This window comes from Streptopelia decaocto (assembly GCF_964273445.1).
Source record: "Streptopelia decaocto genome assembly, chromosome: 3".
NCBI lineage: Eukaryota > Metazoa > Chordata > Aves > Columbiformes > Columbidae > Streptopelia > Streptopelia decaocto.
Window position 1 is genome coordinate 46,482,650 of NC_138656.1, and position 19,418 is coordinate 46,502,067.

Below are 19,418 nucleotides of genomic sequence, written 5' to 3' on the forward strand. Positions count from 1 at the left end.
TTTCTGTGCCTAAGGCAAGAAACAAGCCCTTCCTCTCAGAATACACTGCCTGTAAGGTCCTCTTGCACCCTGTTAGCTAGAAGTGTGGGCCATCATGACAAGCAGACTTTCAGAGGTTGTACAGATCAAGTGCCCCTAAAGGAGAACAAAGCACAGACAAATGACAATGTGCAACAACACATGTGCAACTGGATGTACACTATGTGCTTTCAAGGATAGTTTACCAAGGGTGGCTTCACAGCTGTACAAAAACTGCCGAAAATAAAGGTTCTTGAGGTAATATGTTCCAGCTGATTCTTCAGCTGAGTTTACTTGTCTTTGGCAGTCTTTTTGCTCCGTGTGTGTGTGTACATATATCACACTGGCTGAACTGTGTGACTTCCCCTGATCTGGTATGCAGCTGGGAGGCATAGTCAACCGTCTGCTGAAGCTTGAAGGATGTTTCACCTGTTCCTTTCTTCCTCCCCGAATGGCAGAAAACTAGGCAAGAACATTTCTAAAGGTAAGCTGAAAATATCTTAGTAGATGCTGATGAAAGAGTAACTCTGTGCTGCTGCAGGACAAGTACATACTGCCCAAGAAGTTGAGAATAAGCACATGAATGATAAGATTTGCTCTAAGTGATGTGTTCACAGAGACAATTGCAGTAAAAGGCACACAGGCAGATGGAAAAACAAAGGTATACAGGGGATGTAGCTTTTACAGCTAGAAACAGCTTGAACTTCTAGTCTCCTGACCACAAAATCCCTAGTGGTCTGCTCTCTTATACATGTGGGACCCGATTGCTTTCCCTTTTACCCACTCACTTCAGAATCACTCTTGCCTAATGGGATGTAGATAGGGATAGGCCAGTGCTGGTACTGGGCAGAGTTTGACACAAATCACCCTCATCTTCATCAGCACCTGTAGTATCTCAAGCAGGAATGCAGTTGCTGTCGTGCCAGTAGGTTGATTAAACCCATCTAAAATCAGACTCAACTTTTGTCACCTAGGGAGGTTTGTCACTATAGAGAAGGTTCATCATGCCACCCCAAGTGCATATTACTCAGATATTCTTTGAACAGGATGAAACTAGAACTCCCATGTAGAACTGCCCAGCACTTCTCAGCATGCCAGACAAGGAGCAGCTGAAGAATTGTGTTCAGAAGCAACTCTGTGTAAAGCGTAGGCTGGTTTTCATAATGTCACTAAGATTTAAGTGGCCTTTAAATTAAGTTTCTGTGGGAAGTCTGTAAATTTAGGTTCCTGGAAGAGAAGCTGTTAGAAATGGAAATTTCTTTTTCTTCCTGAATCTTTTTGCAGAGAACACAGATAATTATGCTATGCTTTATTAACCAACACATATACACTATTTCATATGCCATTAGCTTTCAAATGCCTTCCCAACAGTGTCTTAGCCTCCTGTCAATGTTTCCCCTCAGGCCACCAGAAGACCCTGCTTCTCAGGTTGGCTCATTTTTCCTCAGACCAGTGCCAAGAATTTTGAACCAGGTTGCAATTACCAGAAGAGCTGTTGTGAGCCATTCAGCCTGCAAATAATTCTGAAGTGAAGAAAGCATTCTGAAAGTGATAGGCTAAAAATAAAATTTTAGTAAAACCGAGATTGTTCTTTTGGGCTTGTGTAGGCAGACCAATATTAGCAAGTATTTTATTGTACTGAATGCTGTTCTGGAGAATCAAGCCTTCATGCTATAGCTTTACAAAAGGTTTGTAAAAATTATCAGTATTTTCAGCTGTTTCCATCTGGAGAGGCCCAGATGGAAGCTCATAAAGAGCACTCATATTCCAAAAGTGCTGAGTATAAGGGAAAGATGAGATCTTACTGTGAAGTTCAAATGAGCTGTACATAGTTTCAAGAAGCCCCAGGGCTCAGAGCCTGTTAAGACAGAAGAGTGCTTGGACATGTCTTGAAGCAGAGCTTGGGTGTCTAGAGACCTTTAAGACAAAAAATTAGTTGTTTCACCTCTGGGGTTAGGCAGCACCTGAGCTGTGTTTACAGGATGAAAAATGTTACATTTGTGTACTGTAATACTTGCTTAAACTCAGTTCAAGATATTAAATACTTCTTCATGTCCAATAAGTCACATACAGCTTCATCTAAAAACAAACATAACACTTGCAGAGTTAACAGAATTTCTCACTAGGATATGAAAATACAAGTGTTGTTTTTTTTTTTTCTTCACACAAACTTTGTGTTGTATTTACCAGTACATAAAATTTTAAGATTTCAGCTCATTCTGCAGAACTCAAATACAGCAGGTCACCTATTTGTTTAGCCTTGGTGAGGAAAACCTAGGATTAATATGGTGAGGAGTATGCAGTGATTGATCACTATTGCTCAGCTGACAAGCTATGATTCACAATAATTTTTTAAAAATATGGCCCATTTTCCCATAACATAATCCTCCAATAGATTATTCTTAAAGAAGTGATAAATGAATTGTTGTATCTTTTAATTAGGCTTCCTCAGAGGGTAAAACAGTCTCAGGGAAGAATGGGTGCCCCCAGAAGGCAATACACCAAGACAGAGGTCTAACAATAGAGTAATGAACTTTCCTCTGGAAGCACGCACCTCCCTCTGTTAGGAAGATTCCTAGGACACTAGTCTAATTTCAAAATTCAACTTTTAGGTAGCTGAACCTAGGTAACCTCAGTGCTACTTTGTATCATTCTGTAAATTCATCCACACATTTTTCTGTATAAGATGAGCTAAGCACAATTGTGATAGATATTATTAATACTAAGAGCTAGAACAGATTTTTTTTACAGCTCACAACAAAGAATTGTCAGGTCACATTTTCTGAAAAAATATTCCCAAATGGCTATGTGTTTCTGAGTGTTTCTCTTTCATAGCTTTGAAACTGGTCTTCTTTACAGCTGCTTCAATCTCGATCAGTCAAGGAGGCCCAGAGAATTCAGCTACACTTCTCATTCCCAGCATCTGATTCTGATACAGGATTTGTACAGAATTATGTTTTGGCTGTTCCTTTGGCAGAGTTACAACAGTGTTTCTGTAGGCTTCACAGTTTTCCCTGAGTGGGCTTGCTGTGAAAAGTCTTTGGGTCCCAGCTCCACTGAGAAAACCTAAAAGACAGAACAGGTAGGGAAGCATTGAGCAGAGGTTCCTCCTCATGCAACGCTGTTTTGTCCACACAAAGTGATGTAGAAGGGACACACTGCTTTACCACTAACTTCCAGGAAACTCTGGTAGTTTTGTTGACAGAGTTTATGAGTCCATATTTGTAAGAATGAGTGTTCTGGGAAGGTACAGTGTGATGAGCAGAAAACACGCTTCCCATGGAACCAACCCCAGTGGATAGGGAGGTATTGAGCTAAGGGGGCAGGCTGTCTAATGGCAGGGGACATCCCTTACATGCCTATCTATTTCAGAGATTTTGAAGAAGACACTTAGAAGCCATCTTTCATCCGACTTAAAACCAATGGTAGAGGACACATGTAAGCAGTAAACACTTTCGTCAAATATGTAACATACCGTGTTACTGAAATGCAGTTTTCCATTCCATCTGTAGAATACATATTTTACAGTTAACTCTTCAGTTCAGTCTTAGGCAGTTTAAATTCCATGACAACATATTGGACCCTTAGGAAAAAAAAATGCCACATTGGCCAAATTTCCCTCCTAAGTATCTTTATGTATCTTTATGATGATGTTAGCTGGTCTGGTTTTAAGAGCTGTTCCATACTATCACCATCTACTAATACCCATGGAAAAGAAATGCTCTGTAATTTTGAAAATGAGGCCACTGACTTTATTCATACATTGCCAACATTGTCCAGACAACTTAGGAATGAAAAGTGAACCTCTGAGAGTTGTCCTGATTCTGCCAAAAGACTGGGGAGATTTACACCTATGTGTAGATGTGCATACTTTGGGTGCTGAGGATCATTATGGAGAGCACTGGACATATGGCTTGTTAATACAAAACTGCTATTGCTCCTGAAGCCTAGCTTCTTTAGCACATTTTTGTTTGAAGCTGGCGGAATTTCTCCTTTGCAAAAGAATTTCATTAGAATTATGCCATATCCAAACCCAATTTTTAGTTTTTCAAAATACATTTCAATATATATGGTGAGAGCTTCTGCCAAAATGTTTTCCAAGAAGAAAGGGCTTTTTGACTGAACAGAAAATTTTATGTAATTTTTTTCAATTTTTTCCAAAAATGTGTTTTGGTATTTCAGGTTTCAATAAAAGTCAGCATAAATATACATTCTTCTGATTCTTTTGATTTCACTTGCAGGAATGGCAATTTCCTGACCGTTTCTATTCTGAAGCATCATTTAACTGATCTTAATGGTTCGTTATGACCTCTTGTACATGATTTCAGTAATACACTCACTAAAAGCTGAAATATGCTTTACTTTAAATAATAGAAACTCCACCTCCTTTGATTCCTCATAGCTTATTGACTTTATATATACACCACTGAAATGCCTGTTTCATTCAACTGCACAGTCATGACAATTCCCAAGACACTGTTGAAGAGAAAAGAGTATTCAGCAACAGTGAAAGTAAAGATGCATTGTGTAAAGAAGAAAGGGTTTCTTCCTCTTCACCACTACCTTCTTTTCACAACCTTAGGTTTATATTCAACTCTGGGACCTGGACTAAAAAGTAAGGATTAAGAAACAGAGGAGCACTGAAGCATAATGTCCAGGCACTAGCTGGGGTGAATAACAGATTGAATTCTGAATTGTTCCCAGTTCCTTCACTGTATTTAATTTCCTTTACAGTAAACTGACTATGGAGAAATAAGATCAAAGAAAGATTTTCTATTATATATAGCAGAGGCATACTCAGAGCTGCTTTATTACATTTCGGTTCTGGAAGAACCTTCTAAATGAATTCTGCAAAATGTTTTAGCATGTATGTCTGTTCTATAATTAACATCATTTATGTCTATAAGTACATGTTCTGTCAGAACCTTTGATCTCTGTATTTTTTAACATAGAATGAGTTTTTTCATGATAACAGTCTTTCTCATTGTGTTGTTATTTCTTCTTCCCCTCAAAAAAATGCCACCCAACAATTGTACTGCTTCATTTTATGCAGGATATAGTGTTCAAGGTCTTGTTTTTGGAATATTTACAAATATAATACTAACAAGAAAGCCTGAAAAATAGGTAATCAATATTTTCTCAAGATTGCAAGTAAGGAAAATGCATTAAACTGTCCATACCATAAACCAGTCCTAGCTGGTGAATTTTTTTCTTTTGATACCATGCCTTTAACATGTTTTTACTGAATCATACATAACTAGTGCATTGTTTCTATTAATATAAGCAAGTTTTCAGGCAGTTACACCATTCTGATTGCTGTGGACAGGTTGTAAGCGACTACTTGTCCACAATAAAGAAAGCCTAGAAAACATTGTCCGACAACAAGTCTGAGGACTGTGTCCAACCTGTCCTGACATTTCAGTCCAGGCTTCCCTTTTCCCTTGGAGTCCAGGCAGAGCAATTCTCTGATAAAAAAACATTGCTCAGGTGGCCCAGATCTGCTTCTTATTAGCCATCAGAAAGTTGGTGAGAGGTAATGATGGGCACAGGAACCACTGAAGGTGGTACGGTGGCTTCCCCCCACAACTCCCTTCATGAGGTTCCAGCTGCAGCAGCCAACATGTACTGCATTAGCTGGAGAGAAGCAGACAGATTGTGGCAGTTGCACTTCCCTCCCTGAGAACTGGAGCCTTCAATGGGGCAGTTAATGGCTCTTTTGTGGGACCCAGAGTCGGTTGACAGGGTCATTAACAGAGGAGTGGCCCAGAGAAGCTGAGAAGCTTCTGGAATTCCCACAGCCAGATCTGATCAGACTATAATCAGGGCCCCTGCCGAAGATCCCCTTTGTGTGGTCTTCTCAGAGCAGCGGGTCTGTGCTGGAGCCCTCCCCTTAGACTGGAACGCCGTCTAAGGAAACTTCCCGGGATTGGAAGCACCTCACCTCCTCATTTGGGTGAGTGATAATTTACTGAATATATCCTTGACTGAGTCCTTACATAACCCAGGCGAGTGAATATTACTTGTGGGTACCCTGGAGTCAGAGGGGTCTGGCTTTGTTTCTTGTGAGCGTGTGCATGCACACTGTGGACCCTCATTATTCTCATTTTGCTGCACCCCAATAATCTCCTCAACTGATATCCGAACCTTTATTTTATGTTGTTGGAGTGCTAACTAGTTGTATAAACCCTGTTTTGGTCAGTATGTTGGCTGCACTTTCCCGGCCAGAATAAAGTCTGTTTTGGAACTTGCTGTCCAACTAAAACTGACTTTGGGGTGCCTCCGTGTCAAAATGCACCAAGACTCACACAAAACCAGCTCCCGCCATTAAACACTGGTTCAGCCATTTGCTAAGAGAAGTTCATTGCAGAATCGTATCACATCTGTCTCTTTGGAACTTTAAAAATAATACATGAGAATTATTTCAAAACCTAGGATAGTTAAGGACTAAAGTGTTTTCGTAACTACTTTTCTGGTGGAAAGACATAAATAATACAGCATCAGAAAATGAAGTGTCTGTCAACACAAGGTCAAATTCTAATTTCATGCTCATTGCCAAAAAGCTAGTCTCACTTTAGTTAGAACTATTTTCACCTGTACACACTATTAGTCAGAATATCTTTCTAGACAATGGAAACTACCTCTCCCATTCATAAAGTTGTGAAGTACTCATCCCAGGAGCACAAGTAGAAGTAGAAGATGGCTGCATCTTTGAGGTTCTAGATCTTATCTGAAAAAAACCCCGTAAGTATGCAACTGAGTGGCTAGGGAAAAAAAGCTGTTAAATACTCAGAAAATATATCTTTTTAACATTTACTAAAGTTACCAATACTTTCAGAAAAAAAATAATAAATGTACAACTTTGCTAGCAAGATGTTTCTTGATAACAAATATATAAATTATTTTTCAAATAATGAATAAATTTCTTGCTAAAACAACAAGACCGAATGCAATGAACCTTAAATGATTGCCGCTGGATTTTAAGTCTAAAGTTCCCTTTACAGAGATGTCTCCAGTTTCTGTGCCCAGCCTAAAAGGCTTTAACTTTTATTGCAGCAAATCTACAACCAGTCAGCACTGCTGGCCCTCTCCAGGTATAAGGGAGAGCGATGCTGTCTGTCAGGGTGTGCACAGTGTTGTGTCTACCCTGTTCCCTTTCAGTGGCCAGGTGGTTGCCCCTTTGCCATGCTGTGCTTGCTCTGCTCCCAGTAAAGAAGCTGAGCTGGGCTCCCTGAGCTGGGAAAGCCTGACCCAGCAGGCGGGAAGCCTGCGGCAAGGGCAGATATCAAGATATAACTGCAAGAAGCAGAAAAAGACAGAGCCAAGCCTCTGAAGCAACAGAAAAATTCTTTCTTGGAGACCCAGAGGCACCAAGGGTGAGGTTGTGCAAGAAAGCTGGGACAATCTGACAGCTTGCTGCCACCAAAAGTGAGTATTTCATGCTGCTTCAAAAAGCTGGGGGTGTCAAATAAGCACAACAGCTCATGCAAAAGAAGGATCAGACAACTACAGTTGGAAGAGGCAAGTAAGCCTAGCCTTTGGGGCAGCCACTAGCTCAAATTTCTCAGGAATATTCAGCCTGTGTGGAGCCTGCTGCAATCCCAAATGCCATGAAATGTTGCTGGACTGAGACAAAAGCTATGAGGAGAGATTTGTTTTAAAGGCCTTTTGTATTATTATTATTTTCTCACTCAAAAGAAAATTCGTTTATGTATTTAAACATTGATTGTCCTTGTTTAGCTAAACTTAAATGTAGCCTTTAGAAGTTTACAGCCCTCTGAGTGATTATGGTGTGTCCAGGTAGGCTCACTTCTAAGCTTGGAACAACTCAAGGTCCTTTCACAGCTAGTTTAAAGAGATCCCAGTCTGGATTATTTGGGATGAAAGAGGCCAGAGAGCAGCTCCTGCAGGAAATTTGAGGGAGCAGTTGTGTTTGGCAGGGATGAGCCGAAGGCAGCAATAACCTATGGGGCTATTATCGTTGCAGCTGCAAGAGAACATGTGTCCACAGTCTCTGTAAATAGCACTTTATCACTTCACATTTGGAAATGTATAATTAACCCTCTAAAGCCTGCATACAGTCTCAGAAAAGACAGTTTACACGGGAAATGGAAAACTAATCCGTATGAAAATGCTATTAATAACAGTAGGTTCAGGTTAAATCAAAAGTGAGATTCACCTTAGCCTTGCTTTGAAAAAGTATGAGTGGGGCAGGACATAAGGTTGATATTGTTCCTCTGGAAGATAATTTTTTCATTCTCTTTAGAAGAAAAAATATTAAGAGCTGCGTGTCTTAGGAAGGAGCTGTTTTATAATAGCCAAGGTTTCCAGCCTGCACACCTATAAGCATACCTAGACTGAGAGGTCTGGAGAAGTAAATCCTTTAAGTAGGGTTGGGTAACATCAGCTGGGAAACTATAAGATATCACACATCAGAAAAGACTGAAGACAGAAATGCAGAACAGTCTGGAATTATGACTTAGTCAAAAGGAAATATAATTTCTGAAAATAAAAAATTGAAGGATCAGTCAGAAGTAGCCGTCTTTACAGGCTAAAAGAATTTAGGTCTCATCCAGGGCTTTTACTGCTTTTCAGAGGTGTTTGTGTGCAACCATTACATTACCTCCTAACAACCAAATCCAGTTTCAGCCTTTTAACCAGCAGGAGAGTCTGAGCTCATCTTTCCAAGTCATATTGCTATAATTTCTGTGAGAAATGTTGTTTTAGAAGCCAGAAGCCCTTTGCCCCTGTTGAGCTGAAAGTTAGGCTGCATCTCTTTCAGCTTACTCATCATTCACCACCACACCATCTAATTAAGTGTATTGAATCTTGGCCACATCACATAATGAGTCACATAAAGCATTTTCTAACATAGTTCTCCTAAGATTGGTTGGAAGTTTGAGATATTATGACTCAAATGTCAAATGATATCTAAAATACTTTTGATATTTACATGAGACCTCACAATTTTGTACCTTACCTGTCTGAGAAAAAAATTGTTAGCGTGAAGTAGATATAATGCAGATCAGACATCAACTCCTCTTTTTTTTTTTCCTTCAAATGACCTGTTCAGATATTTCTCCAAGTCATTAGGAGGAAACATGCAGGTATCCAGTAATCCCAAATGCTGGGATTGAAAGGCATGGGAAGGGAGAGGAAAAAGGTACAAGAGTCTTGGTGACAGTTGTGTCTGTGTTCAGCACACAGGAATGACCTACATCCTGTAGTGGAGAAGGTCTATGGAAACACCAGTCCTCCTGCCCTCCTCCATGGAACAGCCCTTGCTCCTGTGCCTTCACAGCAGACTGAAGTCATCATTAACCTGCTGTGAGCACTATTGCTGTCTTATGTGCAGTCACACGCTTCTGGATTGCAGCAGTGAACTCTTCATAAAGCAAACAAGACTCACCCATTTTAGGAAACATGGTGAGAATCACATCAACACTCCTCATTTCAAAGGATTTCAGAGATTCCAAAGTTTCTGGGCTGCTAACAGCCTTTAGGCTACAAAATGCCTTTGCAGAGAAAAAAGCAATAGATATTGAAATACCATTGTTTTGTCTTAGTAAAGACCTTTTGAATATTTCAGTGACTGTTTCCCCATTTCTGGTCAGGCTTGTTCCCTTGTTCAGCTCCTTGAAGACATTGAGATGCACACTGCTTTCTGTTATCTAGATAGCTTTCAATGTCACCATGTAGGAAATACTAAAGGGCATGTATGAGGGAGTAAATTAGTATTAAGGAATAGAACAAAATGTTGCTGATTCCAGAATTATGGGGCAGGGTGCTTTGTCTCCTTTCATCCATGGAAGACCAGAGTTAGATGAAGTCTTACTCTTCTGTCAGTGAAAACCTACAAACCGAGAACTACCAGGTTCATAAAAGCACACCTCTTCATGCAGAGCCATTTCACATGGGCAGTTTTGCACAGAAGTTTAGAAAATCTAGCAGAGAAGCAGGCTGTGAGAGGCCCATCAGAGACAAATCTGCAACACTCCTCATTAATCCTGTCAGGGAGACATGGGGCAGGCTCTGGCAGTTGGGCCAGTCCCACCACCCCAGCCAGGAGCAGGGCAGGCCCAGCCCCAGGCATTGGGCACCTCCCTGGGGATGGTTGTGAGCTGAGGATGGGTCAGGACATGAACCTGTGGGTGGCTCGACCTTGGCGAGGTCCATGGCCAAGCAGGGTAGGGCTGTGGGGAACTGGAAACTGGCCTTCTGCAGCATCGCTAGGGCAGGGTCTGATGGCTACGAGGGTCTGACACAGTATGCTGGGTTGCTTGTTGCTCAGTTTTTAATCTTAGTGTGGTGTGCGAGTCATGTAGGCATATCTGTCTGGGAATATGGTGGAGGAATCTCTCTTCTAAGGAACTGAATTCTCTTTGCCAGATGAAGCCAACATTTCCTTAGCTGTTATAGTTTTCCAAAAGAATGGTTGTGATGAGACATCATGCAGCATGTTCTGCACAAATATTCCTGAGACATCTATATCAGCAAGGAGGATATAGAAATCATACCTATGTAGCACAAATGTGTTTATTGATGAAAAAGTGCAGCTCTAATCGTTTAACAACAGGGTCAAGGCATATGCACATTTTACTTAGTTGCATCACGTGAAGCACACATCCTAAGCCCAGCACACACCTAAGAATTACCAGCTGAATGCTTGGATGTGCCAGACAGGTGTCTTATGGATTTCTCTCTTTTGACAGATAGACTGGAGGGTTCCGCAGGAGTGCCACAAGGATGAGAAGGCTCAGGGAGGGCCTCACCACATTATTCTAGTACATAAAGGGCAGCTACAAATAGGACGGAGGTTCTCTGTTCACATGGAGCCACATGGAGAGGACAAGGGACAACGGGTACAAGTTGCACCTGGAGACATTTCATCTCAATATAAGAAATAGATTCTTTACAGTGAGAACAATCATTCACCGGAACAACCTCCCCAGGGATGTGGTAGAGCCCTCATCACTGAAGTTTTCAAGATGCAATAATCTCATTTAGCCCCCGTTTCCCATGAAAGGTTCGACCAGATGATCTTTCAGGGTCCCTTCCAATCTGGGCTGTTCTATGATTCTATAAAAGCAGTGCCTCTGTGTGGATCTTGCATGTTAACACTAGTCCATAATCTGAAATCCACCTTGAAATTCCTCATTCGGAGAGATTAAATTCCCTAAAAATGCTGATCTCCATTCCCCTTCATTTTCCTCCATCTAGCTTTGATGCAGTTTGTGCTGAAGTCATGGGTAAGATATCTTCTGTCATTAATTAAGGTTGTGTCAGATCCATATTTTTGCTCATGATCTTTTTTGTGAAGATGTTACCTGGTTTGAAACATTTTTGTTACAAAAAAAATCTAGATACTAAATAATCATAATTAGTCTAGAAAGACTGAGTTTGGATAGAAATAGATGAGATTATTTTCCTTCCAGGTGACAGCTGCTGAAACAGGGCTGTTCAGTCTATCTGAATATGATTAGTTGTCATCTTAGTCAGCCAGTATAGCCAAAGCAAGTCAAAGTTCTCACCTTTAATGCAAAATCCCACTATTCATCATTGTCACTGTAAAGGCAGCTGCAATGCAATTACTACAGTAATTCGATCTAGTTTTCTAGTAGATAGCATTCAGATGATCTGAGAGCATATTGAAAAGCTCTTGCTCAAACCACATTCCATTACTATTCAGGCTTTACAGTACACATCATACTTTAACTTTGCTCCCAGTTTGGTTCCTCTCATATGTTCTTCAAATGCTTTGTCCATTTTCTCATTCTGATCTTCACTGAAAAGATTCTTCCAGTCACTTACACCACCTTCAAAGAAGTAAAGAAACTCTTGAAAAATAAGATTTTTTTTTTTTTTTGCTCTGTAGATCTGTCATTCTTATGCCATTTTACACTAAATGGAGTTGGTCCATTTTTTCAGATAAAGCTTCATTCATTTTTGCACCAATATAATTTCGTGAAGTTAGTGGAGCTACAGCTCTGTAAAACTGCTGTGATGCAAAAGAACATAGGAAAAAGGAAAATACTACATACTCCTCTTCAGGTGACTGTGTCCAAAACCAGCAGCCTAAAGTCCTGTTTCCCTGCAGCTTTTTACTCCAGTCAGTTATGACTGACAAGGTGGAAGACCAAGAAGGCTTGATTAAGAACCACCTGGCAGGAGTCAAAGTTGGGTTTCTGCTCCCTTGGCATCTTGCATTTTCATCCAGTGACTTCTTTAATGTAAAATGCAGAAATGGATTCCAACAGCCAGGCTGGCCCTCTCAGGCCTGTCCCCCTCAGGCCTGTCCCCCCTATACTACACTGCAAAAGTAGTTCCTTTTGTTTCCCCTTCTTGGTGTACCTGACTCTTGCATGCTTGGCTTACTTCTAACCTGCGAGTGTGAACAGGGGGCTAGCAGTGTCCCTTCCAGGACATCCCACAATCTCCTAAAAACTGTGATCATGCTCCTCAGGCCAAGCTTGGTCCAATTTTGCCTGCTCAGGTAAGCCTTTAACGGCTGAAGAATCAGTGACCTTGGCGCAGAGATGGAGAGAAATTCAGATACATGACATTTCCTGATGTTCATCTGTGGGCCTCCACAATTTGCTCTGTGCAGTTGCTTCTCCTTTGCTGGTTGCAGCGTGCTGCCAGAGCCTTGCTGGGTCTCTGCCTCACCAGTGCTGCATGACCAGTCTCCTCAAGCATAATAGTAGATAACATGCCTGATAACAATCTGTGAAACTAACATGTGCAAAAAAAGAAGTAAATTATGGGCAACACAAGATCTTGAGAATGTGACAGTTCTACCTCTGGACCTCCTGGAACGTCCTACCTTTGCGAAAGAGAATATTGCCAAATGCCCCGTGGGTCTTCTGTGAGTTCTTCTTCATTGACTCGAAGCTGCACCTCTCTACCACACTCTGAAGCTCTTTCTCAGTCAGGGGAATCCCAAAGAAAGCAGCTATGTTTTTCACACCCAGGACTGGATTCTGAAGAAAGGAATGCAACATACCACATGACATGGAAACAAATCACACTGCTTTCCGAGGTGATGGAACTTCCCTACACCTCTCTACAGGCTGCATATATAGAATATTCATAGACTTCAGTAGGACTGGAGTGGCACATAGTGGTTTTCTTCTTCATAATTATTTCAGGGGAAATATGAGTTGAATTCCTATAGATCACAAAAGACTGTACATGATTTACAGTTGAGTAAAATCTACATGGTTTATTATATAAAAGATCCCCCCCAAAAGTTACTGAGGTTTTTGATCTACAGTGATTTGGGGTTATACCATAGCTAAAGAGAAAACAAGAATCATTTTCACAAACAGAATTTTTAAAAGTTTGAATTTCACCCTTCCTTCCCTTAAAACAAGAATCTCCTACACTATCACACAGTTTGAATAGACTACATGACTATAATGGTTAATTGGTTTAGGAACAAATGCTCTTTGAAGTGTAAAATATTTGTAGCTACTGGTAACCTCACCTCTTTTAGCTCTTCATAAGTTATTGTCATAATATTTTCATCAGCAGCATATTTATTCCATTTGGAAAGGTATTCAAAGTAGCATCCCCAGGCCACTAAATAAAACAAAAGAATCCTCAGATGAAGCATAGGTGAAGATTAGACAAGTGCCTTATGAAATAAACCAACTTTTGTTCCTTAAATTGGTCCCTCAGCCATGGGCATTATTAATCATGTCTAAGTCAGAGTTTACAACCTTCTGTGGGAATTATGGGGGTTTTCCTCTAGGCTGTTCTGACACATGTACATGTCTCAGGCATATGATACAATTTGTAAGTTGGTACGATAAAATTTGTTAGTATTTCAAGACAGATGTGAGTCCACCAAAGAGCAGTTGGTACTCGAACCTTCTTGCAGACTCCCTTAATCCAGTTTAAAATCTCATCTAACCTCCCTTTCCGCTGGCCATGTGATATACCAAACTGAACACTTTATGCCATTTTAAACTAGCAGGATCATTTTCTTTCTTTTTCAATGCATTACTTAGTCCAAATCATTCCTCTGGTCCAATTTGGCATGTAGGTGTCCAGACATCTGTGTGGGCACAAACTAATGGACATTGAAGAGGAGGGGTGAAGCAGATCCAAGACAGAGATAAGAAGGAACTGCTTCTTCCAGAGAAAATACCAGTTTGTGCAAGTTAAAGCAATCTGTGGAAGTGCAGTTTTGATGAGGATTTACCCTTGGGCAGTAAGACAAGTTTTGTAAACTTTAATTCAAATTTCTAACTTTCTGTCTTTAATCTCAGCTTTGGTACTGTAAACTAAAAAATCCTAGTGAAACTGATTTACAAAGTGCAAGGCTTTTAGACAAAGTCAAAGCATTGAATAATTGACACACAGAGAATAATATACTTTACTTTTCTTCGTCATGAAAGCTACAAAGAAATCATCCCAGGTCTCATAAGAAGGAAGAGTAGATATGCCATTGGAAAAATGATAAAAAGATGTAGCTACATCTTTTGGATTGCGAAGTAGTAACAATATCTAGAAAAAAAAGTGAAAATATTATATTTCTAGAGAAAGACATAACAGACTACGGTATGAAGAAAACAGTAATCTATATTTGCAGTTTGGGGAATTTCTAATACCTTGTATACTACTTGCAGAAGTAGCAATTTCATTCTAAATTCAGAAGGTGAAGTATTTCACTTTGCTTCAGTACCTTGTGAAGATGATTTCCTATAATTATTAAAATGTATTTTACAGATTAATCAAATTAATTATGTGGAATTGAAGTACGTTTTGCTTGATACAATCATCATTCATCATTTATGTAGTGGGGAAAAATCACACAAATACAAATTCTCTCTGAAACTCACTGAAGCCCTCACTTGTGACAACATTATAAAACACCTCCCATGGGAAATTGTGTGCCAAAATACATTTTACTGCTGGATTATTTTTTCCTCCTCAGTCTCACTTGTGGAGACTGACACAAAGGTGTCACTAAGGATGAATTTGGATTGAGATGAATGGCGGTTCTTAAACAGGTATGTAGAAATGGCCAGGCTGAACACTTCTTAAGTATAGGAGTTTTTCTGAAGATTGATATAAAAATACTAAATTGGCTTTGGAAAAAAAAAAAATAATAATCTGTTGGAGTATTCACTTACAAGACACTAAAATCAGCACTCACCTTGGCTTTATTTTTGAAGATAGACCTGGGAAGATTTTCAGGGAGGAGATGAGTAAATATAACTCTTCGAGAAGGTAATTTGTTCATTCGCTTTAAGAATTGGAAGGAGGAAAGTGGACAGTTTAGTTAATGCAAGTATTCTTTTCCATCAGCCTATGATAAAATATTGCCTTGCTAAGCTTATCAACTTAGTGGCTGATAGAAGCCCTTTTTCTTTGTGAATGTTATCCTGGAATCTTAGTGGACTGCTCTGAGCAGCTTAAATCTTCAAAAGCCACTGAGAATGAGTGTTTGGAACACGATTATCCATTCCTAATTCTCTCCAGTGATAATGAATTTAGCATGTTCTGTTACGAAAGGGATCAAATCTAAAGGTAAGATGCAGACTTTAACTGAGGGCATGTGAAAGCTGGAGGGATCCCAAGGAGAAAGAAAAAGGGTGAGGAAGAAGAGCTGGTAGAAGACACAAAAGCCAGTATTTCAGTATTTGAAATTTTGTGAAACTCTTCTTAAAGACAAAACATGCTAGGTTGAATTTCTGCAGTTATTGCATATCTAATGAGCATGTGTTCCTCTGAAGCCCTCTGAAGTGTTCATTCATGCCTCAGCATTTTGTAATGCAGATGAGATTCATCTTGACCAGATGCCACATACAGAGAAATGGTAGAGCTCTTATCAAACAGTGGAATATTCCACACACCATATATTTAATATTTGAAGCACAAAATTTTGACAACTTTCATATGTATTCCATGCCTACCTCATATTTCTCAGTATCTCCTATTTCAAGATAGGGAAATTCTTCTAGATTTTCATCATTCTCACTGCTTTCTTTATTCTGTGTTTTCTTTTCAAATATGGCTACCAGATCACTTAAGATTTGGCCTACCCAGTTCGTACCTGAAAGGGGAAAAATACACAATTGTTTGTAAAACTTTTGGAACAGGCTGCCTAGGGAGGTTGTGGAGTCTTCTACTCTGGAGACATTCAAAACCCGCCTGGACGCCTTCCCATGTAACCTCATCTAGGTGTTTCTGCTCCATCAGGGGGATTGGACTAGATGATCTTTTGAGGTCCTTTCCAACCCCGACATTCTGTGATTCTGTGATTTTGCAATTCTATGAAAAAGAAATGGATTTTCCAGGAAAGCCAAAGGGTAGGTAGTACTACCAGCTGAGTTGCCTGGTCTGCTTTCATGTGGTATAATCACAGCTGACTATCTGGACAATTGCCCCTCAGGGCCCCACCTTTGCTCTTTATGAGGATATATCTCCAACTCAAATGTCTCAGTGCATCGTAAATCAACTTGTGTGTTTTAAATTAACCTGTATATTGTTAATTAAATAATAAAGGAGAACCACTATGATTCAAACTGGAAAATATGCATTAATATAATACATTTTTATTGTGACAAAAATAAGGGAAATTGGGGTGGTAAACCCATATCTCAAAACCTAGTATGTTATATATGTTTTCTGATTTGCTGCATGGGATTACCTTGGGAGGAAAGATGGATCACAGAATTTCAGCACAGGAGCAGAACTAGATCTGAAAATTGTGCTGTATGTGCTCATGTGTTTTTTTACCATAAGCAAAAATTATCTAAAGTAACATTTCCTGTGTACATTTATTGTATTTCTATTCATGATGTTTAAAAGTCTGTAGAGAACTCCCATCTTTAGTTTACCATTTTCTGACTTCTGGACACTGGGTTCCTACAGCTTTGTCAATACAGTCTTAATAACTGAGTTCTGGTGCATAGCATTTCTTCAAAAAGAAAATGTGAAAAAAGACAAAAACTTTACAGTCCTGTGAACTGTGACTGTCTACTGCAAGACACTGTGAATCCAAGTGCTGGAGAAGAGAAACATTAAAACTGATATGAGACACCTCTAATCCAAACTGTAGCTCTGATATGGACCAGTATATTCTGCTTTCAGGCAGAAGGAGCAAAGATGCAGGGTAAAATCACAACCCTAGCAAAGATCTCCTCAGTTTTCCAGTAGTCAAAGATCAGCAATATTGCTTCAAGTGCTACAAAAATAATTTTCAATAGTTATGGATTTCAAATATTCTTGACATCTATGTGAAATAAACTAAAGAATATGCAGCATGGCATGCAAAGATACCAAAAGCTTTGTTCTGTGTAAAAATATAAAGCCTTTAACTTTACAAATATAAATGTGACATCAGATTCTGCAATATCAGGAGATCTAGTTGTATCTGGTGTGAAAATTGTATTTTAATTCTCTCTAATTTGGGTTTTTAGCTTCATAACTATAAAAAGTACAGCTTAAAAAACTTATACATGCTATAGAAATGAAAATCAGACCTCTTTTTCTCAGTCATTTGAAAAATTCCCTATATGACATCTTCATAATTAACTTTGTACTTTTTAAAAACAAAATCAGTTCTACAAAATTTTGTGAAAATTCTGAATACTGTTGTTTAGTATAATATATAATATTATATGTAATTTATATATATATGATACATCTGTAGTGCAAACCTACTAATTTGTCATTACATAGTTTTATTTATGAAGAAAGTAAAATATATTCACCAGATTTCGGGTATCCTGCCAAAATGATATCATCACTTCTGGCTTCAAGAGACTCCATGCTTCTGAACGCTTCAGGACTGCAAAAACTAACAGGGTAGAGAATCCCTTTGTAAGAAAAAAGAAGTTTGTCCCGATCCAGCGTGTCAGCAGTAGCCATCGCCTTGCCTAGGATATCAACAAACTTTTTTCTGGACTTCTCCATTCTTCTCTCTCCTGAACACACAGGCTCCATCAGTGTGAAATGGTATGCAGAATGAGAGCAACAGATTACCTTTTAATAGGAGGTTGGTGGGGGCTTTGATGACGTGAGCAATATTTCACTACTATTTCTGAAAATATAAAGAAATACGCAACACCAGTCAAAGACCTTTAGTCATTTGAACCTTTCAAAATCAACAGAAGTTAAACATAAGCAAACAAGAACAACAAAAAAATGCAATTGCATTCTAGGTTAAAGAGCTTAACTAACTTCAAAATATCATGCCAATGAAATCTGTAATTACACAGAGTTTATAAACAAAACATGTCACAATAGAACAACTTGAATTTCAGGCTGGGGTTTAAATGTCACAATCACATTCCTCATTGCAGATCTGCTCTTTCTAGTACTTGCTCTGCAGGGATTTTTTGTTATATCACTTATCATTCTCACTGAAACGGGATCAAACATGTTGGGATTGGGAAAGAAAATGTTCACTGCATTAGAAAGTGAGCTGTGGGCCGTCCTGTGAGGGTAGCTCACTAACCCCTCCAGCTGGTGCCCAAGAGGGCATGTGGACTAACAGAGTCTTTGGTCATTGCTGGTACTACAGTACAGAGTTCTAGCATTCTGGTCGTTATATGGAAATTACTCATTTATATGTGTTCTTAATGAGCTCAATTGTTGTTTAGCAACTGATCAGTCATTACTGAGCTGGTAACAACAGAGCCTCGGCTAGAATGATTAGCATTTGTAGTGCACTTCAGGTGATGAACTTTGGACTACACTGAACTCAGCAGAAAAACTGCAGTTAGGTCCAGGCTTCATATTCAAGTTTCTGGCAAGATAGTGGGTCACAAGAAACAAGAATATAGTTCTCCCAAAAAAATCATATTAAGCATTTGAATATCATTCTTTCTTATCTGCATCTTTTGAATGCTGCCTGTCGGGCAGTTGGAGCAGGAGAACCAGTGACTGTATGCTTTTGCCTGTACGCTTTTGCCATTTGCAGCACACCTTGAGTGGTTCATGCTGGGATCCCCGAGGCATGCTCCAGTGCTCACAGGATGACCTAGCCCTACATTTTCACATCAATTTTGTTCAGTTCATGGAAATCCTTTGCTTTTCCCTTAATCTCCTCTTTTCTCTAAAACTATGTCAATATAGAAAGACTTCCTATTTGCAGGCATCATCTGAAACAAGGTGGCATCATATGACTCATCCTCAATCCATTTGTTGAATGAGATCTGTGTTAAAGCCCATACAACTGGCATCACCTGCATCAATTTACTGACGTTAGCTGAAAGTTGCTGTACCATGGAACAGCAACTTTGCTGATTCTTGAAGTGTAACTAGCCACCTTAGCAAATAAAAAAAAAAAAGCAGCATGTCTTAATCTTTTACCTTCCCTTGATGTTAAACTTTCATGGACTGAAGCTAAGAAAATATGTTTAGTAGGTAGTGTTTAAGTAGTGTTG

General features: G+C 39.5%; 1 protein-coding gene across 1 annotated transcript; it reads right to left on the bottom strand.

Moving 5' to 3' along the window:
- Nucleotides 1-10,554: 10,554 nt before the first annotated feature.
- Nucleotides 10,555-17,965, bottom strand: LOC309437155 (sulfotransferase 6B1-like). The gene is made up of 7 exons (XM_082047188.1): nt 17,742-17,965; nt 15,939-16,078; nt 15,179-15,268; nt 14,400-14,526; nt 13,502-13,596; nt 12,839-12,995; nt 10,555-11,831 (listed from the first exon to the last, which is right to left on the bottom strand). Exons 1-7 carry the CDS (start codon nt 17,941-17,943, stop codon nt 11,701-11,703), a joined length of 942 nt encoding a protein of 313 aa, XP_081903314.1. The 5' UTR covers nt 17,944-17,965; the 3' UTR covers nt 10,555-11,700.
- Between the last annotated feature and the right edge of the window lie 1,453 nt (nt 17,966-19,418).